Raw genomic sequence first — 23,999 nt, 5'->3', positions numbered from 1 at the left:
GTGTGCTGCAGCTGCCAAAAAAGCCAACACAGTGCTAGGCTGCATTAACAGAGGGATAGAATCAAGATCATGTGAAGTATTAACCGGTCAGTCCTAGAGGAGATAAACCCTGACTGCTCTTTAGAAGGCCAGATCCTGAAGCTAAAACTCAAATACTTTGGCCACCTAATGAGAAGGAAGGACTCACTGGAGAAGAGCCTAATGCTGGGAAAGATCGAGGGCAATAGAAGAAGGGGACGACAGAGAATGAGGTGGCTGGATGGAGTCACTGAAGCTGTAGGCGTGAGCTTAAATGGACTCCAGAAGATGGTAGAGGACAGGAAGGCCTGGAGGAACATTGTCCATAGGGTCGCGATGGGTCGGACACGACTTCGCAGCTAACAACAACAACAACAACATTAATACCACTTTACAATGCCTTAGTAAGGGCACACTTGGAATACTGTATCCAGTTTTGGTCCTAGTATACTAGTTTAATGAAGAGAAGGACAAGAGGTGACATGAGAGCAGTGTTCCAATATCTCAGGGGCTTCCACAAATAAGAGGGAGTCAAAGCACCCAAAGGCAAGACAAGAAGCAATGGATGGAAACTAATCAAGGAGAGAAGCAACCTAGAACTAAGGAGAAACTTCCTGACAGATAGAATAATTAACCAGTGGAACAACCTGCCTCCAGAAGCTGTGAATGCTCCAATGCTGGAAGTTTTTAAGAAGAGACTGGACAACCATTTGTCCGAAATGGTATCGGGTTTCCTGCCTGAGTGGGGGGTTGGACTGGATGACCTCCAAGGTCCCTTCCAACATCATCATCATCATTATTATGCTGTCAAACTATACCGTCATAGAAATACTGCATTTTTTCCTCCAAAATGTTATAATCCTTCTGAAATCTAGAAAAAAAGAGTAATTGACTAGGTTCTGTAGGCTTTGAGGAGATTTTAAGTCCATGTTACATCATAGGCTGTGTCAGATTAGTAAAGCAACATGCAATCAGTTTATGTCAATCTCATTTCACTTTTTCTTTTCTTTTGTAGCTGGCTGCTATGGTGATCTCCTTGATCCTCTATTTTCATATTGGTACAAAGGTCTGAAGCAAAATGCCATCCACTGGTCAGATCAAGCACCAGCCATGTCAGTCTCTGTGCCTGCAGTGAAGAGACAGGACAATTGTCCTCTTTCATAAATGGAAAAAAGCAGTTTCAGTGGCTCTGTATAGCTAGAGAGCTACAACATCTGGAACCTGTTTGATAATGTTAATGATCAATCATTAATTTCCCCTTACTATTATAAAAATCATTACATAGTCTGACATGCCAAGAAAGTAAATAGGTTCCGTTTACTATTTGTTCTATATGGTGGGAAGCCCAGGAAATTTTTAGAAGGCACATTTATTTTGAAAAACAGAACATTAAATATGTTTGAGTATTATTTGTAAGGAAATATGCATAGGCTTAGCAGATCTGATGAGAGTGCACACAGGGAAACAGTACCACTCTCAAAGCAGACCAACAATGCAGCTGTATAAAGTATCTGTAATCCCCTCTTTGGAAATTTTGAATATATACTGCATGAGATAGCAAATGTAGGATAGGCAAATTTGGTGATGCAGGCATTGTGTCATTAATAATAATCTAGCTCTCAGCACTTTTTATTATAATTAACTGCTTCTATCATAATTATTTCTCCAACATTGATGCAAGCTTTTACTAACTCAATGATTCTTTATTCTGAAAGACAAAATAAACTGTAATTTTAAATTAAAGAAACATGTGCAATACTATTTATATGTCACTAGGTGATAAACCTTTGGGAATTATTTTGATTTCATTATGTAGCTAAGATTTCAGAGTTTGATTTAAGTAACAAAAATATTAGCTAACACTATATTAGATGAATTAGCCAGTGGACAATTTTAATTAATGAATCCATGAGCTAGGAGGTTTATTTTTTATTTTTTGATATGGCATGATAGGGAATGAAAAAAGGAAGATGAACTTTCCTTATTGTTATGGTTTGTTGCAAATCCGCCAAATATTTAGACTGAATTTGACATTTTTATCCATCTATCAAGTTCTTCCCAAGGACTTGGAATAGGCTGATATTGTTTTTTGATGATTTATTTATTTATTTATTATTGGGACTTATATGCCGCCCTATCTCCCGAAGGACTCAGGGCGGCTAACAACAATAAAATACAATGATACAAAAGTTAAAAAGAATTAAATTAACAGCCCCAATAGAATAAATTAAAATTGAAGTTAAAAATTAAAAAAAAAAAATAAAATCCCTGTCGTCAGTCCAGGTCAGCCTGATGGAAAAGAAGTGTTTTAAGGCCGCGGCGAAAGGACCGGAGATCTGGGGCCATCCGGAGCTCAAGGGGAAGTTGGTTCCATAGGGCTGGCACTCCCACAGAGAAGGCCCTCCCCCTGGGGGTCACCAGCCGACATTGTCTAGCCGACGGCACCCTGAGGCGGCCCTCTCTGTGTGAGCGTACTGGGCAATGGGAGATAGTTCCCGGCAGCAGACGGTCCTGCAAATATCCCAGGCCTAAGCCATGTAGGGCTTTAAAGGTAAGTACCAGCACCTTAAATCTCACCCAGAGGACAACCGGTAACCAATGCAGCTCACGCAGGAGGGGTGTAATATGGGAGTATCGGGATGCTCCCATCACTACCCGCGCGGCTGCATTCTGCACCAGCTGGAGCCTCCAGGTGGTCTTCAAGGGCAGCCCCATGTAGAGAGCATTGCAGTAATCTATACGGGAGGTAACGAGTGTGTGAGTGACCATACGTAGGGCATCTCAGTCCAGATAGGGGTGCAACTGGTGCACCAGGCGAACCTGGGCAAATGTCCCCCTGGCCACGACTCCAATATGATCTTCAAAACTGAGTCGTGAATCCAGGAGGACGCCTAAATTGTGTGCCCTATCAACGGGAGGTAACACCTCTCCTCCCATAACGAAAGATGGAACCTCTTGGACTAAATGAGATGCCGGTACGTAAAACCACTCAGTCTTGGCCGGGTTGAGCCGGAGCCTGTTCTTCCCCATCCAAATCCGTACCGCTTCCAGGCAATGGGACATCACGTCGAGGGCATCACTGGGTTGGTTCGGGGTGGAGATGAAAAGCTGGGTATCATCAGCATATTGATGATAGCTCACCCCGAAACCACGGATGATCTCACCCAGCGGCTTCATATAGATGTTGAACAGGAGGGGAGAGAGGACCGACCCGAGGCATCCCACAACTAAGGGGCATAGGGGCTGACCTCTGCCCCCCTGCCAACACCATCTGCGAACGGCCCGAGAGGTAGGAGGAGAGCCACCGTAAAACGGTGCCTCCCACTCCCAACCCCTCAAGATGTCGCAGCAAGATACCATGGTTGATGGTATCAAAAGCCGCTGAGAGATCTAATAGGACCAGGACAGAGGAATAACCCCTATCTTGGGCTCACCAGAGATCATCCACCAGCGCGACCAATGCTGTCTCCGTGCTGTACCCGGGCCTGAAACCCGATTGGTATGGATCCAGATACTCAGTTTCCTCCAGGACCAAAGGGAGCTGCCGTGCCACCACGCTCTCAACAACCTTCGCAAGAAAGCGAAGGTTGGAGACAGGACAAAAGTTATTTAAAATAGCTGGATCCAAGGCAGGTTTCTTGAGGAGGGGCCTTACCACCACCTCTTTCAAGGCGGCAGGGAAGCACCCTTCACTCAAGGAAGCATTAATAACTGCTAGGAGCCAGCCTCGTGTAACCTCCCGAGCCGCATAAACCAGCCAGGAGGGACACGGGTCCAACAAACACGTGGCGGCACTTAATTTCCCCATGATCCTGTCCACTTCATCCAGAGTCACAGGATCAAACTCTTCCCAAATGTTCTCGGCCAAACCCATCGCTTCCCCCTCATCAGATACTGCCCAGTCAGAGTCCAGACCAGCCCAAATCTGAGCGATTTTATCCACCAGATACTCACTAAATTCCTCGGCCCGTCCCTGCAAGGGGTCCTCTCCCGTCCCTTGATTTAAAAGGGAGCAGGTCACCCTAAACAGGGCGGCCAGGTGGTTATCTGCAGATGCAATGAGGGTGGCGAAGTAAGCACGCTTCGCCACCTCCATTGCCACAAGATAAGATCTAGAAAAGGATCTTAACTGTGTTCGGTCAGACTCGGACCGACTGGATCTCCAAATGCTCTCTAGGCCCCTTCTCCGGCGCTTCATCTCCCTCAGGTCCACAGAAAACCAAGGAGCGAGCCGGGATCCGCGCTGGGTCAGAGGCCGCAAAGGGACAACGCAGTTGAGAGCCTCCAAAGCAGCCCATTGCCAGGCGTCAACTAAGGTCTCGACCGGGCTGTGGGAAAGGGAGGTAGGTATTGTCACAGGATGTAAATTGTTCTCTGTATCACCCTGTTCAGTCTCTCAACAAGTAATATTAATTTGAAAGTGAAGATCCACAATTGTCTTCCATTGATCCACAAAGAATACATAGAGAATACCATAAGTTGAATCAGTGCTCACTCTGTTTTGCTAACCAGCAAAATCTCTAACCTTCCGCTAAATTATTACCAGTTATAAACAAAATTTACCTCAATCCTACTTGACACAAATAGGGTTAATGCTGCCATCCCATCCACAGGACCCGTATCTTTATTTTATAGTAGTTGGTAAAAAAAAGTTGCTATAATGACAAGCTGTGTCAGAGAAGATTGATTATAGTGAAGACCCTGGCAATTCTCCAGAAGCTTCCCAGCTACTTTCCCTCATTCCTCTCTGCATTCAAAAGTCCTCATGAGTTATGAAGCTGAAATCTAGGCAGTTTTATAATGCAGTGATTTCCCTAATAGCTGTGACCGTAGTTGCATGATATTATGGTGACTGGACTGTGAAAGAAAATTCTAAATAGGAAGAAATTAAGCTCAAGGAACACAATCCTGAAACTCTGGGTTGAGAGAGTCATGAGTGTTCTCACCAGTGGGAAAATAGATTGAATTGCTAGTATTCTGCAAACTTTAAGGACAAAGAAAAAAAGCAGTTTTGTGGTGACGTCCAATAAATGAAAACATTATCACAAATAAATTGATGCAGTTCCCCCAAACAGATGGCATAATTCAATCAATCAGGTGTGGAGCAAATCCCAAAGTGGTGCAAAATACTACTCTAGTTCCCTGGTGTTAAAATCTATTTGATTGTTTAACTATTTAAATTAAACTTAATTTTTTAAAAATATGTTGCACATTATTTAATTAATAGATACTTTAAATAACTTACAGATCTGGTTCCACAGTAGTCTTTAACAGGTCTATGATGAGAACAGCATGTTAGTTGTACACCTAGCCCAATCAATATCAGAGAAGGAAAAGCATGCAGGTCTGAAGGAAGTGGGCAGGGACTAATAGTATTGAGACAAGTGTTTAATTGATAAGAACCAATGACTTGTGAAGTTATTAAGTATTGTGATCCACCACTAAATCTTTTGCAGCAGTTGCTGAACATAATTAACCCTAGTTAAAGCTCAATGATCATGGCTATCGCCAGTAATACTCACACACTGCTGAAGAGTAAAAGAATGGCAGTGCTTTAGCAGAGAGATTAATTAGACAAAGCTTGCATTTGTGCACTTGCTGCAGATGTTTTTTCTTCACCTTCCTCCCATTTCCTACCAGAAAGCCTCAGAAGCATGTATATAGCCACATTTACATAAAATAAAAATGGAAAAGAAGTATGGTTCATACCTCATACTAAGACACCTTTTGCTTAACAGAACATTGTTATGCAATAGCTGAGTTCACAATCATAGAACCATGATTAGAATCATAAAATCATAGGACTGGAAGGGATCTTGGAAGTCTTCCAGTCCAACCCCCTGGTCAAGGCAGGAGTCCTTATGCCATCGTGGACAAACAGATGTCCAATCTTTTCTTGAAAACCTCCAGCATGGAGCACCCACAACTCTGGGAGGCAAGCTGTTCCATTGGTTAATTGTTTTCACTGCCAGAAAATTTCTCCTTAGGTCCAGGTTGGATCTCTCTCTAGTGAGGTTTAGCAGCCCATTGCTTCTTGTCCTGCCCTCCGGTGCCTTTGGAGAATAATGCGCTTGACAAGCAGCATGCAAAAATGGAAGGATCTACTGACATCTGTGGCTTTACCCCCATCCCACCCCAGTGTTCTTTTATAACAAAATATTATGTATTGTATTTGGGTTACATTCACACAGTCCATGCGCATTGCCCCACCATGCAAATTGCTCCCCTGCCCCTACTGGAGCACTTTGCACGAGCCCCAAATCACATGGGCCAGTCAGGGGCTCTAAACACAGAGCCACTGCTCTGTCCCCCATCTCCCAGGCACCCGAGGCTGCTGCTGTCCAATGGGAAGGCAGAGGCCCATCCCTCAGCACACAGTTTGGGTGGTGGACAGTTGTCCTGTGCAGCGAATTGGCCAAGGAGAAGTGACCCTGGTTGAATCACATGTGACCACACAGCAGGGGTGGGGAGAGGATGGGAATCAGTGGCAGGGTCAGCTGCCACTTTATGCTTGCTTGTGCTTCACTATGTAAGGACAGACTGCCATAAACTGTGGGAAGACAGGAATAAAGGGCAGAATGCTTGAGGAAACAAAAGAAAGTGCTGTATCTCTGAGACACTGCCTCAAGGTCACCCAGCTGGAAGAAGGAGAGGGCCACATACCAAATTACACTTGGACTGATCATTAGGAAAACATCTTGCCTGAACCGGATTGGTTCCACTGGAGGGAGCAATGAGAGACAGTTAAGGGAAGGAAAAGTAGAACTTAGGGATTTGGGCACGTGATTTTCAGTTCTGACTTGCACTAATGCAATACAGTTAATCTCTAAAAAAGTATACCTTTCTCAACAAATGGAGCTAAATTCTAAATTCTATTTAGAAGTTTAAGTTGTGGCAGGTCTGACAGTAAGCCAGAATTGCATTCTTTAATTCACCCAGAGGATTAACCTACTGTGGGAATTTTGCAACCTTTAGAACCATGGCTAGCTCCGGTGAAGAGCTGGAAGGTGGGGAAGAGCTCGTGACAGGACTGGAGGGCAACTGCAAAAGCCCTGACCTGGGAGAGGAGCTGGGGGCTTCCTCCAAACTGGAGGAGAAACCATTGAACCACAGCTGAACCTGGTGCCTGCCCTAAGATACCTCGTGGAAGCCGGCACCACTACCCCGATCTCCTGAGAGATGGAAGGAGTCTCCCATGGTGAAGGATCAACCCCAATGGTCACTTTGTGTCAGAAAATCAGGGCTGACCATCACCAGAGGATCCAGGCCCAAGCCATGCCACCCAGGATGGCAGCACAACCTGTGGCAAGCCCAGAGGGAGCTGCTGACATGACAACCAGAGGGTTGAACTCATCAAAGAAATGCTTGGGGAACTTTTGGCCCAGCCCCCCCTCCGCCATGGAGCAACCCGCTCTTACTCTTGGACCAGCATTAGCAGTCCAGCCAGTCACCCCAGCACCCCTGATCCCCATGGAGCCTCTGAGGCCAGACAACTGTCAGATCCCAAAGCTGAAAGTGAAATTCAGGGGAGGAACTGGGAATGCAACTCCGTAAAATAGAGGTTTACGTTGTGGCAGGTCCAGTGGTGAGATTCAGCCAGTTTGCACCACTTCGGCAAAACTGGTAGCTAATTTTTTGTTGCCCAGGCCCAGAATTGACTTCTGGAAGCTGCATCTACACAGGTTGTTCACATATTTAAATCCCACCACCGGGCAGGTCTGACAAGTGGGGCAGGAGTGCTGGTGGAGGGCCCACTGGGAATGAATACTCGCAATAGGTTGGCTGAATGGGGGGGGGGGCTGGGGTGAAGTGGGTGAGGCAATGTCACTGCAATCAATTGTCCCATTCTGCAAATCTAGTCCCTGTTCCCAATTGCAACAGTCCCCTGGTTGCTGCTGGGTAATAGTGCAGCTCTCTATCCTGAAACCTTCAGAGCAACTTTCCCAGTTTTTTAAAAAAATATTCAAAACTCTTCTCATTGAAACTTGTGTGATCTTGCAACCTGTGTGATTTCAAGAAAAGGATCAGAGGTATTTTTAGTTTGAATAAATAATACATCTGAAGCCAAGAGTAGGAGATTGGGAAGGCAAACAAATTAATATTTAAATAACTCATTTTTGTTCAGTTATTTGCATTTGGAATGTAACTGTCTTGTATGCCAACAAAGAAATGTTGATAGTAGAATTTCACAGGAAAATCTCCAATTGTCTGCAAATATTAAAAAGCTACCTTCAGAGTAAACTTTTTAAAACCCTTATCACATTTCCGTCCTTAAAATACAAAATAACTGGCCACATTTCCAGGATGAAACACTGCTTGCCCTTTATCTCTATAAGGGCATGCTTCCTTCCTTTCTTCTTAATCAAGTACAAGATAATAACGATCACATTTTAGAACAGTGGTAGAGTTCCTATTTTCTTTAACTGTGGGTTCCTTTATGCTAGCTCTGTTTTTTTTAGCAAAGAGGTAATGGATAAAAGCAAAGTTAGCTGTCATTGCTTAGTATTGCCATATTGCAGATTTCAGTCCCTGAACACAATATGCGACTATTTTCTCAGTACAGGTAAAGGGTAGGGAAGCAAGAGCTAAATGCCAGCTAAGGTTCATGACCAAATGCAGTACTATGAAAAAAATGAAATTCAAGAATCTTGCAAATTGTATAAGAGGAGAATAAGAGGCTCTTTGAAAAATATTATATATAACAGTTTTTCTCACAGGAAAAAGAATTAGGGGGTCTAAAATTCCTTCTCATTAATTAAACCATCTATTTCTGTTCTCTGTTTCACTGGAATATTGTGCATTAAAGTTGTGCAGCATGGCATCAGAGTTGTGTCCTCTCTCTTGCTTCAGGAGATTGTGACGATAAATAAGAGAAAGTCCAAGGCATAAGAACTCTCCCTATGCTCACATCAGGTTAGAAATCAGGTGATCTGGAAGAGAAGAATTAGGCTTAGCTTGGGTCTTGTATTACTATGTGATCAGCAATACAACTGTCATCGGAACAATATAGTGTGCTAGTGGTCAGTGCTTTTTTTCTAAAAAAAAAAGGTGCCGAAACTCTCATCTTGTTAATCTTTTATTTATATATTTATTTATTTATTAATTGGCTTATACTCTTTGGTTGCACTGTGCCCTGTTTGCAACTCCGCTACTTACTGAGAGAAAGTTGGTGAAATTGCTTCCCGGGGGCACAAAAGGAGGAAAGATTGCCGAGAAGTGCTCTTACCTGTATACTGGCGTCATGAAGATTCTGGATTTCCCTCTCAGCCTTCCTATCCTAGGAAGATCCAGCAGAGATTGACCAAAAAGTTCATCTCGGGTCTGAATTCCCATGAAGTGAAAAGGAGAGGGCTTGCAACTTCTGGTTGTACTTATCCACGTTTCTGCACACTGAAATAGTCGGCCACTTGTACAAATACAAAGCTTATCATGCTTTTATATTTATATGGAACAGATACATTACCTGAAAATTTAGGGGAGAAAAAATTGTGTATATATGTATTTTGGTTCTCACTTTAGAAGCATTTGGCATGTCTGCGCTGCCAATTGTAGTGTCAATTATATACCTATAAATACATCACTCATGACATAATTTTTGGAATGTGTAAAAAATTTGAACCAGCCCAGAAACTCATTTCCCATTGTTTGTGTATATATAGAAAGTAAACCCTGAAATAGATTTGGAAAGAGCAAGGACTTGGATTAAATGGAAATGTTGCTAAGCATAGAACTGTTGAGTTAATTTGCAGCTGTTTCTTCTGTTTTCTTTTTATGTGCTTATGTATTTACATTGCATTTTAAAATCAGCTAAATTGAATAGGAATAAGATTGTGACTGAAAGAATACTAATTCTGAAATATAGTAAAGATCTTTAACAAGTAATGTTAAATTTAGCTTTAGTGTAATTTGCTTGCTTACTGTAGCTAAAACTGGAAATTATATTTCTAAAGCATTTGTATGGATCATTCAAAAGAACAAAGATTTCATATTTATGATTCAAAAATATAAATGTGTGAGAAACATGTTTTTAAAGACCTTTGCAGCTTGTTCTCATATATACCCTGCCAAAGGAATAACTAAAATTATGAAATTTAGAATCTACCGAGCTTCCCTCCCATGGACAGAAGACAATCCATGGGAAATGTGAATCAGTAATCCATAAGCATGATAGGCTCTGTATTTGTACAAGTGGCCAATTATCTCAGTGTGCAGAAACATGGATAACTACAACCAGAAGTTGCAAGCCCTCTCCTTTTCACTTACTGGGAATTCAGACCCGAGATGAACTTTTTGGTCAATCTCTGCTGGATCTTCCTAGGATAGGAAGGCTGAGAGGGAAATCCAGAATCTTCACAATACCAGTATACAGGTAAGTGCACTTCTCGGCAATCTTTCCTCCTTTTGTGCCCCCAGAAAGCAATTTCACCAACTTTCTCTCAGTAAGTAACAAGAGTTGCAAACAGGGCACAGTGCAACCAAAGAGTATGAGCTAATTAAGAAAAGGGTATTCAAATATTTCCCTCTCTTCTCTTTTTCTGCTTCGAGTGGTACGCCTGCTTTTGGGGGGAAAGTGGAGGCATCTATTTCTTGCTTCTCCTGATGCGAGAGCAGGGCTGCCTTTCCAAGTCAAGGCCCCTCACGGGAGAGGGTGCGAAAAAGGCAAATGATTCCAGGAAAGAACCGGCGCACTTGGGATTGCTATAGCAACAGCCTCCTCGTTGGAACTCATGGCAGCCGCCGCCATCATGTACCCCGAGAGGGTGCCGAGGCCACAGTCTGACAGCGCAGCGGTTTGACGTTGCTGTGGGCTGGATGCTAAGGTTGAAATTGACATTTAGCTATGCAAGGTTAGGGATTCCTCTTTTTTCCCCCGGCACTCGGGAATCAGCAGTCGCACGTTTCTACAAAGGTGAGGGAACAGAACACAGTGGAAGTGTGTATCGTGTTGAGGGCCAGACGCTCCAGGGTGGCCACATAGGGGCACAGGATGAGGCGGCAGCGAGGGCGCAGGTCCAGCACCGGGTAGGCCACCAGGCTGACAAGGGTGAGCACAAGGAAGGAGTCCACATGGACTCCGCAGAACCCACCTCCCACTCCTTGTCCTCACTTACCTACTTGAGATGGTGTAGTTGGGCAGCAGGGAGGGGTGCAAGTTCCTGCCAACTCTCCTTCGCCGCACGCAACTTGTCTGTGCAAAGTTTGCTGGCTGGGTCTCAGCAGCATTTCCAATAGGGGGAGTAGCACAACTTGTGCAAAAGCTTTTTTGTGTGTGTGCAAAAAAAGGTGCCGGAACACCGTTCTGAGCGTTCTATGAGAAAAAAAAGCCCTGCTAGTGGTAAAGAACAAAACAGAACTCCCAAGGAAATAGACAACACATATAAACTTTTATGGAAATGTTGACAGTAAATCAGAAAACTTAATATAAAGAACATCTCAGCACATTGAAAACTTTCAAGTTGCAAGGAATGTTTCATGAATAGAATTCAGTTTTGAGTATTGTTATACAATCTTTGCACCCTGATGAACAGAATAATGCACTAAGAAATGCCAAGCAAATCCTTCATTTGAATTTAGTTAATAATAGAACTTGTCTTTGTACAGAAGGTCCCTGGTAAATCTTTGGATATTTCCATTCTTCCTTACTAGAAAATTTAGAGTATTCATTTATACTTTTTATAATAACGCAGGACATTCCAAATTATTTGTTGATAGAAAAGCACCAATACAAAGCTCTGCAAATTTGACATTAAACAATACTCAGCATATATCAAACAAGTTTACATTTCTTATGATGGAATACTTTCAAAAACAAAAGAGCAAAAGATTTCCTATATTGCTCTCCTTTTTATTGTACCGAAACCAGATTTTTGATCTGCTTGTTTTAAAATTTCTTTTCCATGCTTGCTACATTTATTCAGCCCACCTGCTTTCAGATCATCCTGTATACAGGTGACGAAGTTTTTGTTGCCCCTTCCATTGACAAGTAATGCCATATCAAATTAGTTTTTGGAAACAGAAATGCATCTGGAAATGTATTATTGGGCATTTTATGACATAATACAGAATGCCATAAACATTTCCTGTAGTCAGCTCCTGAGGTTTAACTGTGCCATATAATTTAACATGGGCTTTTTTCAAGGCAAATATATTTCTGAACATCTCCCTGAATTTTTTAATAATTTTTCAAGTACATTAGAGCTCTGCTATTATTGAAGGCACTGAGGAATCTAGTAAGGAAATATCTCTAAAATGATAACCCAAGCATTCATGGGTGGTCTAGTATGCTATATTTTTATATTCTTCATAAGGTAGCTACGCTACTCTCTTGCAGCAAGAAAAAAAAGTCATGGGGGCTTTAAGATTAATTTTATTTTCACTTCATCACCTGTATACAGTGAAGAGCCTTGGTGGAGCAGTGGGCTAATGCCTCCTTAAGTAACACCAGCTGCCTGCAATTAGTGCAGGTTCGCATCCCACCAGGCTCAAGGTTGACTCAGCCTTCCATCCTTCCGAGGTAGGTAAAATGAGGACCCAGATTGTTGGGGGCAATTAAGCTGACTTTGTAATAATGCCGCTTGGGGGGTGTATGAAAGCCCTAATAAGCAGGCATATACATAGAATGAAGGCTACTGCTAAGCTTGTAAGCCGCCCTGAGTCTTCGGAGAAGGGCGGGATATAAATGGAATTAAAATAAAAAATAAATAAAAAATAAAAACTTCCATCTACTGTGTTTCCCACAAAATAAGACCCAACCAGAAAATAAGCCCTAGTCTGATTTTTAAGTGTGCTCCTAATATAAGCCCGACCCCAAAATTAGGTCCCAGTTAAAATTGTCATCAGCTCAGGGGGGTGGGTCAGCATGGCCAGCACAGGAGGCAGCAAGAGGGTGGGGGCCACAGCCTGTGCAGTGGTGAGTCCTAGCACTGTGACCACCGGCCTGGCCCTCCAAGCAGAGGCATGGCGGGGGGGAGGCAGGCAATCCCAATGTGCAACAGCACTGGCAGCAGACAGAGGCAGAGACATGAGGGGGAGGCAGGCCTCTGCCTCCACCTGCTGCTTGGGCAGGTAATCAACTCACCTGCACTGCGCAGGCTGCGCAGCCCCAGTGTGTGCCTGCCAAGGAGTCAGCGAGCTGCTGCTGGACACTGTCAGCCCTCACCCCCTTGCCGCCTCTTGTGGGTGTGCTGGGGGTGGGGCACCCGGCCAGGCTGATCAGCCTGATACCATGTTTCCCTGGAAATAAACCCTAATGCGTCTTTTGGAGCCAAACAAATATATAAGACTGGGTCTTATTTTCAGGGAAACACAGTACTTATCATTCTTAGAACAACATCTGAAGCTGGAGATGCAAAATATTGGGTAGAAATCTGGAAAATGGCAGTTGAAGGATGCTTCTAGGAATATACTGTATGATAGGACAGAGGATTTTCTCTCAGGAAATGGAGTGGGAAGTGAAATCCAAATTCAGGTGGTTCTAAAATAAGCCAAGCTATCTCTCAATTCTGGATGTTTCAAAGAAATCCATTCAGTAGCTGAAGGAAGTTTGTCTATCATTACATGCCACAAATTAGCCATTTATAAATTGAAAAGATCTTCTCTACATCAGCCCAGTTCACATTTACTTGCTATCACCAAGTACCAAGACAAACTGGGCATGTTTGAAGCAACATGTATCTGAGAGGATATGGACAATACCATCATTTTCTACGTCACCACCCATCTTAGAAATGGCATTTCCATATGTATGAAAGTCCAGAGTGGGATCCTACATAACAGCAATTCTCCCCTCTTCCCTCAACTACCAAGTCTGAAGACCTGAAATTAGAGCCAGAGAAGCAGACAAAATTTAAGTCCACCTTCTACTGCATGTAATTGTGACAATCATGCATTATGGTTGCCCATGCATTATGTTCCCTCTCCTCAATAAATTACCTGCTGAATGTTCCACAGGAATACAATATAAAGATTCTTGATTGTAGACAAGGAAGCTCTAAGACAGGCAGGTCAAACTGCCGGCCCGCAGGCTGGATGCATCACAACGAAACTGCGCCCTCCCCATTGCCGGCAATGGGGAAAAAGTTGCAATATGTCGCACAACATCACGTGATGTCACTAGTTTGACATGCCTGCTCTAAGACAACAGCCAGCCTGATGGCAGAGAAATCTGAGCCTAAAAGAGTGTGAACTCTTTTAGAGACTAAATGCACAAATTAAGTTTCATAGCCAGTGCAGTTTTACAAACACTATTCAGGAAGATGCAAATGTCAGTTCCTTTGATGCTTTGTGAGACACTTTGTTAAGGACCTTTTTGAACTGTGTCAACAGGAATTTGGGATGTCTTTTCAATTTGAGAGGCAAGAGAAAAACACAAGGCTCACCTGTAGGAGGGGAAAGGGAGGCAAGTGACCAGAAAATTGCGCCAATATGTAGTGATATAAACTCCAGCTCTTACTATGGTCTGCAACATTGCAACAGAAATACAAAAGGGCAGAGCTTGTGTCATGATATCACAACACACATTGTGATATCTTTGTGGTTAGCAATGGATGCTTGACATTGATAGGCAATCCAAAGGTGGCATGTTTGTCTCTAGCATCCCATTTACAGCCAAAATCTTTAGAGACTTTTTAATTGGAAAGCATTTTAAGGGATTAACAATCAACCATTTGACTGGGATGGCATAAAGCTCCTGCCTTGAGCAGACTGTTGGATTAGAAGACCTCCAAGATCCCTTCCAGCCTGATGATCCTATGTTTTATGTTAAACATAAGATTTGGTGAACCTTAAAACAGGCCTGTGCCACTTAAAAGCTTCACTGCTCCAAAAATTGGTGGAGTTAAATTTCAGCCCTGCCTTATCTGATGACATTGCAAGCCTCACTTGATATAGTGTCACACCTGACTCGACTCCAAAATTACCTGCACCTGCTTTCACTCGCAGCTTTGCCAAACCGTAACCAGAGGAGGGTGGTGAATTCCTAAGGGTGGGGAAGGAGGGGAGGCTATGGAATGCAAATGAACCTTCTGTTGCCAGAGAAACATTACCTACCAAGGCTGAGTGATGAAGAATGTTTCACTGAAGCAGTTTCTCCTAAAGCAAAAGAACTGAACTGTGGTGGCCCAGAGGAGAATAGGGGAATTACCTATGTGGATTTTGCAAGAAAATCCCAGATGAGTTTGCTTCTGCCGTGCCTAGATGGATTTTTCAACAAAGCTATACTCTTGGTCAGTCTAAAGAGCCGGGAGTTTCTTTTCTTGAAAGTGCCAAATGAAACGGTTGACACATAGCAGAAAGAGCAAGTTGGTCTCCTAGGCCCTAAAAGTTGCTTGCTTCCCTGGCTTTTGGTATTCCTATACACCCAAGAGATTGGATGAGTGGATGCTTTTTGATTAAGCATGATCCATCTTATGGTAAACAATTCTGAAGAGAAAAAACTACTCTCAGAATTCTCCACACATTTTCCCCTCACCTATATCCAGTTCTTAAGGACTGGCTGAATGAGGATATACAACTTCAAAGTGCCATGGGATTTATTTTTTTAAATAGAGAAAATTGCAGAAGGCTGAATTTGGCAGAAAATCATAAGGAATAAGGTCACCCCTTTCCAACTAAAACATTTTATTAAAAGGCATAAACTTTTATGAACTGAGGCTTGTTTAATTAAATGCATGGATAGTTAAACCTATGCAGGATTTATACTGTGAGAAGGCAAGGTGGGAAGGAAGCATGCTTATGCAGATGCAGATATATATGAGACAAATTGCTAGAATATTGAAAAGAGATGGGGAGAAAGTTGTGCCCAGTTTGAAAGAGAGGTCCAATTTGTCTAGGTTGCAAAGACATGTTGTGATTGGGAGTGCAAATATACAAAAGAAATCATAACCCTTTGCTGGAAAAGGCCAATCATGCTGCACAGAAAAAGGAGGGGAGGCCACTGAGGCATGCTGTCAGAGGCCAAACAGGCACAGCAGAGGCAAACAGGGGAGATGAGTCAACCAACAGTCAAAGGAGATGTGCAATCTGCTGAACCTTCCTCCTCACTTATGTAGGGCAGTGAGGCACTGCAGGTCTCAGTAGTGGGCAAAGTCCTGTCTAGCAGGAACAATTGCTGGACTGTGAATCTGATGTTTCCTTCAGGGCAGTGTTCTTGTGGTTGGTGCTGTTCAGGCCAGAGCTTGCATCCAGGCTCTCATTCATCTTCTCACAGATTATGTCCACCAAGTGCTCAAAGACCTGCTTGACATTGATATTATCCTTGGCACTGGCTTCAAAGAATTCTAAACCTGGAAGAAGAAGAATTGTTAAAAGAAGAAGTCTGAAGGTGGGAGGGGAGAAAGAGAGCGGAGGAGGAAGGAAGACATTTCTTGTTTTGTTGGGTTTAGGATTGAGGGAGAAGTCTAATCTGGAAGTGTTTCCATGTAAGAGACAGAACAAACCTAGTTCATCAGCAAGTCTCTTGCCATCTTCAGTGGGTATTACTCGATCATCCTCCAGGTCACACTTGTTCCCAACCAGAATCACTTGAGCATTATCCCAGGAGTAAGTCTTGATCTGAGTTGCCCTAAGAGAGGGATACAGAAAAATTCTGGAATGGGTTTGCTATTGAATTTGTAATTTTACAACCTAAAAAGAAAAGTCAGTGACAGTCACAAGGCAGAAGAATCATCGTTGTTTCATCAGTTCATATACACTATTATTTCCAACTTTTGAAAAAAGGAACAATGTTGATTTGAATGGTGGTTGATTTCCCCACTTTCCCTAATTGACAGGAATGGATAAAGGGAAATCTGAATCCTTAGTGTCTGCACACACCCAGAATGAGATACCAATACAAAATTTATCACTTGACTTATTCAGACAGGAAGGTTTTAACTCTCTTAACTTCTTCTGCAACCATCCCCACTGGTCTCATCAAACAATGCCTGACAGCAGAAACCACCAATTAGTAGACAACAGCCTCCAACTGCCAGTGCCACTCAGCTTTTTAAGATGAGCTTTTATGTGCATGAGTTACAATAATTCTGGAAGCTATTTTTAGCAGTGGACTAGGGAGAGAAACGTGTGATCCCTACAAGGGTCAGGATGGATGGGTAGTTCCCAGAAGGTGAGGAATATGGTGGTGGACATATCAGAAGAAAGATAATATGACAGAAAGAAGATGACTTGTAAAAAGAGAAGGGAATGACTTCTAAAACACAGTCATAATTTGGAGTTTGAAGAATTTTTGGAGTAAGTTGTGTAAGCAATGTGTTTTGTTAGAGTAAATTGTGTAAGCAATGGCTAGAGAGATTCTTCTCATTGTTTCAATCATTGGTGGTGGAGTAGTTTGCAGAAGAATTGTTCTTGTTCTATATTGAAATGTTTGATGGGTGATTGGGAAATGTGATTTATTATATGAAAAAGGAAGAGCTTGGAATTCAGTTAGCAGATGCGGGGAGATTATTAGTGGTTGGGACTTCAGCTTATTTATGGATTAGAATTTCAGGAAAAGGATCAGTAAATTATTGGAGGGAACATTCTGGGACCAGAGACAGTCATTTCAGGAGATTTGCCCAGGCAGGTAGGGCCAGCTTTTCACTGAGGCCCAGTGTAGAGAGTAGAGCAGTGTTCTGCAACCTCAGCAACTTTAAGTTGCATGGACTTCAGTTCCCCAAAGTGCCCAGTCAGCCTGCTTAGGGTTTTCCCTGAGGACCTGGTAGGCAGTTTGGCCAAGGCTTTAGTCACTGCCTAGTATATGGGTGGGGGTCTGGAGACTTGGATCATATCTCCTCTCTGCTGCTTCTCCCTCTGTACCGATCCTGATGTCATTGGGAATCAGGTTGCATATACATTTAAATAAATAAATATCACTCATCAAACAGGCACAAGTCAGAATTTTGGGGGAAAGTTTCAACCAATCGACAAGGACTCTTCCTGCTCTGGAGAGAGATATTTTTTCCTGGAAGGATCTGGTTGTGGGCTTAAGGTCAGGAACTGTGCCATCCAGAATGCCAAACTCAGAACAGTCATTAAGTGTTATTTCCCACCTCTGTATGAACTTGTCAATTTTATCCATTCCTAAAGAGAGATAATCTGGGTATTCTTTATCTTCTGGTTATTTTCTTCTAGCCTGTGTAAGGATTCCCAGATACTGCAATAGGTTTAAAAATAGCAGCCAGAATTTCTCCAGCACATGGCATCTCCTCTGATTAAGTTGGCTCCAAGAGATTTCCAATGTAAGGTACAGTGTTATTTCATCTAAATGCCCAAATGGCTTGACCTCGCCTGCTTTCCGTTCTAAGTGCATCCTGCTCTGTAAAGTTTGGAATCCATAAGAGCTTTAAAGTGCTGTGGAATTCCCTTCCTTGGCTCTTCAGTCTGCTTGCTTTCTCGTGTTCTAGAAGGTTGGTCTCACTTCTACACTAGCTTATCCTCCACAGAAGATGTGTTTTCAACTGCTATTGATCTTTTAATGCTAAAATCATATTTGTTGTTTAAGGATTTGGCCCCTTTTATCTTTGATATATTTGGGGATGTGGATTTGATTGCTATTTATTACATTTTGCTAGAAACCACTGAGACTTGGCTTCTTGCTATTGTTCTTGTTTCCTGTTCTTTTTCAGGATGTTTCCTAAGTTTCTAAATTACAAGATAACATGCCAAACTGCCACAGTGAAATCCACCCTCTAAATTAAGATTAAGGGACTGCTGGAATTGGAGCAGAAGGAGAGGGGATACAATACCTACAACATTCAGCACTTGTTTCTTGGTTTGGATGAATACACCGGCTTGCAGGTTAGAAATTTTGTAAAGCTATACAATACTGCTAAAAGCAACCAAGAGTTTTATATCAGTGTAAAAGCTAGCAGACTGGTACTAATACTGGTACTGTTGAGTTTTTATGGATCAAGCACCACCAAAAATGTGGGATTTCTTTTTTCTGAAATACAGTATTTTGGAATATTTGCAGTCATGTAACAATTTTCCCAGCTAATTTGGACAAAGAGACTCCACACTTTCTCAAAGACTAATGTGAGATAAATTTGCAGCAAAGCATTCAGTGGCTAAAATATCTATGTCCATACTATAACACTGAAAATGTTGGTGACTTCTTTGCTCAACTAACTAATTGAGACACAGTGTTTAGTGAAAAGCAGAGAGAAAGATGGTGTGGTATAGAATGCCAGTTTTCATCTATAAACCATCCCAACAGTTTACTGTCTATTCAGTATTCTTTCTAGCATGAGATTGGCTCACAGTAAGCTAGATATCACATAAAGATTACGTGCATCAAATCAACATGGTTAAGTTTCTGCCTGAAGATCTGCCTAAGCATCTGGGGTCATTTTCCCCAAAAGGCTCTCTCCTACTATAAGGCATATTAAGTATAATTTGGTCACCATATTATAACAAAGATGTTGAGACTTTGAAAAGAGTGCAGAAAAGAGAAATAAAGATGAGAGAGGGGCTGAAGACTAAAACATATGAAGAACGGTTGCAGGAATTGGGTATGTCTAGTCTAGTGACATTTTCCAAAGCACCAGAAGGCAAGACAAGAAGCAATGGATGGAAACTAATCAAGGAGAGAAGAAATCTAGAAATAAGGAGAAATTTCCTGGCAATGGGAACAATTAAAAAGTGGAACAACCTGCCTCCAGAAGTTGTGGGTGTTCCATCAATGGAGGTTTTTAAGAAGAGATTGGATAGACATTTGTCTGAAATATTATAGGGCCTCCTGCTTGAGCAGGGTATTGGACTGGAAGAGCTCCAAAGTCTCTTCCAACTCTTTTATTTTGTTAAGCAAAAATTGTGCAGCAGAAAAACCTCATATTTGGAGTGTGAGAACAGAATAATCCAATATCCTGCTCCATATTCATGACAGATATTTGTGGCATATCAGATTCTTAAATATTTCAAGGATCTTGAAACTATGTACAAGCAACAGACTCTTCCAGTAGCATAGAACACTACCAGATCAGCTAGATTGTACAGGTAGTTCTTATGACTGCAATTGGGAACAGAATTTGGTCATAAGTTGTGACAGTCATAAGTTGAGGCATCCATGTGACCAAACCTGATTTTATTATTGTTTTTATAGTGTTCAGTAAATAATATATTCAGTCATAAATGCAAATCTCTTCTCTCAAATGGGCATTTGTTGCAGAAACCACCATGTGACTACAGAATGCTGTAACCAGTTAAATGTGAGCCTGTTGCCAAGTGCCTAAAATGCAGTCATGTGATGGGGGTGGGCACAGCACAATATTGTATAACAGCCAGAAGTGAGGAGAGCTAGAAAGCTCTCTTTCTGAATCTGTCATATCTCTGAACAGTTGTTAAGCACCAGGAATGAGTTGAGGACTACTGGTGTACAATGGGGGCATGTATCCTGATTTATAAGGTGCTTTATAATGAGTCAGTTGATAAAGCCATACAATGTCACCTGTTATGACTGGCAGTATTATTTTGGGCCCTGATATTTCTCTGTTGCCAAAATCCATTAATTGGAGAATCAATAATGGAGCCTAGGAGCTGCTGTGCACATAAGACACTGCTCTCCAACTCAGCTTTCGCCCCTTAATGTACTGGTAAGGAATTCTGGCCCTGAGCAAGTTCCTAAATAGCAAGATGGTTAAATTATCAACTGAGCACATTTCAAAGTCTGTTTTCATAACTGGAAATAACTCTCTTGACAGAAGAAATCCCTGTTCCAACTCAGGATTCTGTGCAGCAAACCTTACCAGTCTTGTACAGCGTTGAAAGACTCCTGGTTGGAAATATCATACATGAGTAAAAAACCCATTGCTCCCCTGTAGTAGGCTGTTGTGATGGTCCGATAACGCTCTTGGCCAGCTGTGTCCTTAGAAAGACAGAAACGGGAAAAGGACACTGGTCAATTAGATGACTTTCCCTTTCAGACAAAGCCCCCATGTAGAGATCCCTATCTAACTACTTGCTTTGTCATGTCTTGGTCAGTTTCATCTATCCTCTTTTTATATTATCATCAGAAATTTCTGTGACCTCCCATCTTGCCTACTTGTGTAATCAATCAACCTATCAAGCAGCACCCCTAGCTCAACATAGCTCTTGCTGCATTGATACAAGAGTCTTTTCATTTTTAAGATTGATGTGTGGCTAACAGATGCAGAGTATGCCCAACCTCAGTCAATCTCAAAAGTTCAGAAATCCCATTGGGAGAAATCTATAGTCTAAAGCAATTCTGTTTGTTCATGGTTTCAAGCACTCTCTGAGAAAACATGACAATAATAATGAATCAAGTGAGATAAAGCCACCTACAAAGCACAGGCACAGAAAGGCTATGGAAGAGCATATGGAGACTAGACTCCTCCTTGATTCTCCTGACATCTGTTCCTGGAGCCCAAAGATTCACTGTTACTGTGGAAACCAGTGCTTACTCTGCAGGGCTCTGACATACAGTCTCCTTTTACAGTAATCTCTGGTTGAGGGCAGCATTTCCATGATGGCACTGGTGTATGTGAGGATTGGCATTTGACTCTAATTAAAATTTAAAGAGCTTGAAAGCTTAATGGAACATTTAAATGATGGAAAAGAGGACAGCAAACTGGAAATGGGTTGCTTCTGATGCATTATCAAAGACTAAGGATAGAAAGGACAGCAAGTTCCTGACCTAAAAGATTCACTAGTGTAGAAATGCTTCCCCAGTGTGGAATTGTTATCAAAGCACAGACCATAAAGCCACAAGAGGAACAGAGATTCTCATCAACACTTCAGTTTGTGAGGATTTTGGCCTGAGGGCTCTTTTAATGGAATAGAAAAAGGGTATTCTAGTCTGTCCCTTCCTCCAAAATAACCACATGGAACAAGGGCCAACCTAACAATGAGAAAAATCAGAGAACTATCTTTTCAGTCTTATGGGGCAGTATGCAAATATGCAGATCCAAAGAGTCATTCTTTTCTCAAAAACTCATGGTGCTTTCTCCAATTTAAAAAAGCACCCTTAAGGACTGCAGACTGAAGCTATAGACAATTAGCAAATTGCATACAAGATGTATGGAATGAGCCCACCTAGAACAGACTTTCCCAATCTGTTGATCTGATGCACTGCACTACAATTCCCAGAACTTCTTAGTCAATATAATGGACCCTCATACCAATATGGCACAATGGTATATAATTAGTAGCATTTTTTTTTGAAGAGTTGACATCTACATTGTGCCTCAAGAATATCAGCATTAATTATATTTTATTAATGTTACAGACATCCACTAAACAGTTAAAACTATGTATAATTATCTAACACAAACATTCATTATTCATTATATTATTCTAATACACTTAGCATGCTTTTTAAACCTATAGTACTTTGAAAAAGAGTTCCCATTTCCTTATATATATCCATACAAAATCTATGTCTATAGGCAATCTGTTAATAGATACCAAATACAATCCGGTCTTCAATCCATTGAGTAAATGGAGCCTTACATTTATCTTCCAATGTTGCAGTATTAGTCCTTTAGCTAAAAGTGGATGGAGAAACCATTTATATTGTCCACTTGTTAAAATTCCATGTAGTATGCAGCTTGTTGAAGAGAATATTATGCTCTGAACATTTTAGTTTTTGATGCACAGTTATATTTATATATTTCGCTACTTTCCCCCAAAACTTAGTAAGTATAGGACAGTGTCCTTGTTACATCTCCAACAAAATGCTCTTAGATAATATTTTTCTATACAAATGTAATGGAGTTCAATAAATTCTAAGTATTATTTTTGATGTATAAATTGTAGATTTACGTCCATTGACATTTTAGGTATAGACGTTAAAACACTATTCCATTGTCTAGGACTCTAGGCAATATAGGAACCTGTAAGTCTTTATCCCACTCATTTCTTACTACCTGCATATCAAATTGATTAATTGATAACAAATATTCATAGAAACTTATAATAGGTTTTCTAATTTTAAAAGATTTAACCAGTTGTTTTGATATCTAGGATGTCTCAGAAACTGCAAATGCTGCTGATTCAAACAATGTTGTTAACAGATGTTTTACTATAAATATTGCAAACAAGTTACATCTGATAAATATATGTATATACCTGAATAATGTTTGCATTAGATAATTATATATACACAATTGTAGCTGTTTATTGTCTCAATGTATTATACTCTGTATCTTAATTTTCTTGTTGTGTTTTTTCATTTATTTTGAAACACTTGCTATGTATTTTGATAATGCATATATTTTTGTGTTTTGTTCCTTCTGCTTTTTTCCCTTTTTCTGTTATCATTTTAAAAGCAATAAAAAAATTGCAAGTGGCCGGTCCGGCTAACTATCACATCTCTTACAGTAGGGGTCCCCAAACCCCAGGCCATGGCCCATTGGGAAGGGCTATCAAAATGGCAGGTGAGTGCGCAAAGCTTCATTTGTACATGTGCAGGATTTAGGCTTCACGCACGAAACCATTCCCCTCCCCACCTTCAAAACTGCCGGTTCTTGCAGCCAAAAAGATTGGGGACTGCTGCCTTATAGATCACAAAAGAGTGTAAAAGACACACTAGGAAAGAGATCTCTCATTCAATTGCCTGTTCAATCCTGGCTTTCAGGGGTTCCATAGTAAAAGAACATTACAATCAGGTAAAGTCTGACATACCCTCATCTGTCTAGCAAGGGAATTCTTATTCTATCAAAAAATGATTTTATACTAGATAATGAATTATACCTAAAACCTCATATGCAGTCTAGCTGCCTAACTATGCAATCTTGCACATAGGGAACATTTTTAATAAGAAAAGTGTTATTAAACCAATGAAACAAAATCTCTCTAAATAAAAGGGGGAAAGAATGTAGAAAAAAACAAGGGAAGATTGTATACAGGATTCCAAATAAAAATAATCAAGGCCACTCCAAAAAAAAATCAATGCAGCCTAACTAGGTCTGATATTTATTATTTGCTTGAATAAGATACTGGGTTTTACTGCATATTGTTCCCTCCAATATAGAACAAACTTTGAAGAC

At 41.5% G+C, this 23,999-nt stretch overlaps 2 protein-coding genes across 5 annotated transcripts in view; one reads left to right on the top strand and one right to left on the bottom strand.

Annotated features, from left to right (window-relative positions):
- The window catches only part of TSPAN16 (tetraspanin 16), a gene marked incomplete at its 3' end in the record, with an annotated part of 33,578 nt that extends 22,764 nt beyond the window's left edge, over positions 1-10,814 (top strand). Inside the window, exons 7-8 of the mRNA XM_083351143.1 lie at positions 10,337-10,387; positions 10,692-10,814. Of these exons, the coding sequence (XP_083207269.1) occupies positions 10,337-10,387; positions 10,692-10,814 (174 nt within the window). The remainder of the gene's footprint in view (positions 1-10,336; positions 10,388-10,691) is intronic.
- Positions 10,815-11,383: 569 nt separating this feature from the next.
- Positions 11,384-23,999, bottom strand: part of RAB3D (RAB3D, member RAS oncogene family) — a 77,895-nt gene continuing 65,279 nt past the window's right edge. For all 4 annotated transcript variants that reach the window (XM_083354716.1, XM_083354719.1, XM_083354717.1 and 1 more), the window contains 3 exons: positions 20,739-20,857; positions 16,455-16,579; positions 11,384-16,301 (listed from right to left, as the gene is read on the bottom strand). In XM_083354716.1, coding sequence (XP_083210842.1) covers positions 16,111-16,301; positions 16,455-16,579; positions 20,739-20,857 — 435 coding nt within the window. In that variant the 3' untranslated portion in view covers positions 11,384-16,110. The remainder of the gene's footprint in view (positions 16,302-16,454; positions 16,580-20,738; positions 20,858-23,999) is intronic.

This window comes from Vipera ursinii (assembly GCF_947247035.1).
Source record: "Vipera ursinii genome assembly, chromosome: 2".
In the NCBI taxonomy this organism is placed as follows: domain Eukaryota; kingdom Metazoa; phylum Chordata; class Lepidosauria; order Squamata; family Viperidae; genus Vipera; species Vipera ursinii.
The sequence above is the reverse complement of the archived record's forward strand: the minus strand, read 5'-3'. Positions and strand labels throughout refer to the sequence as shown.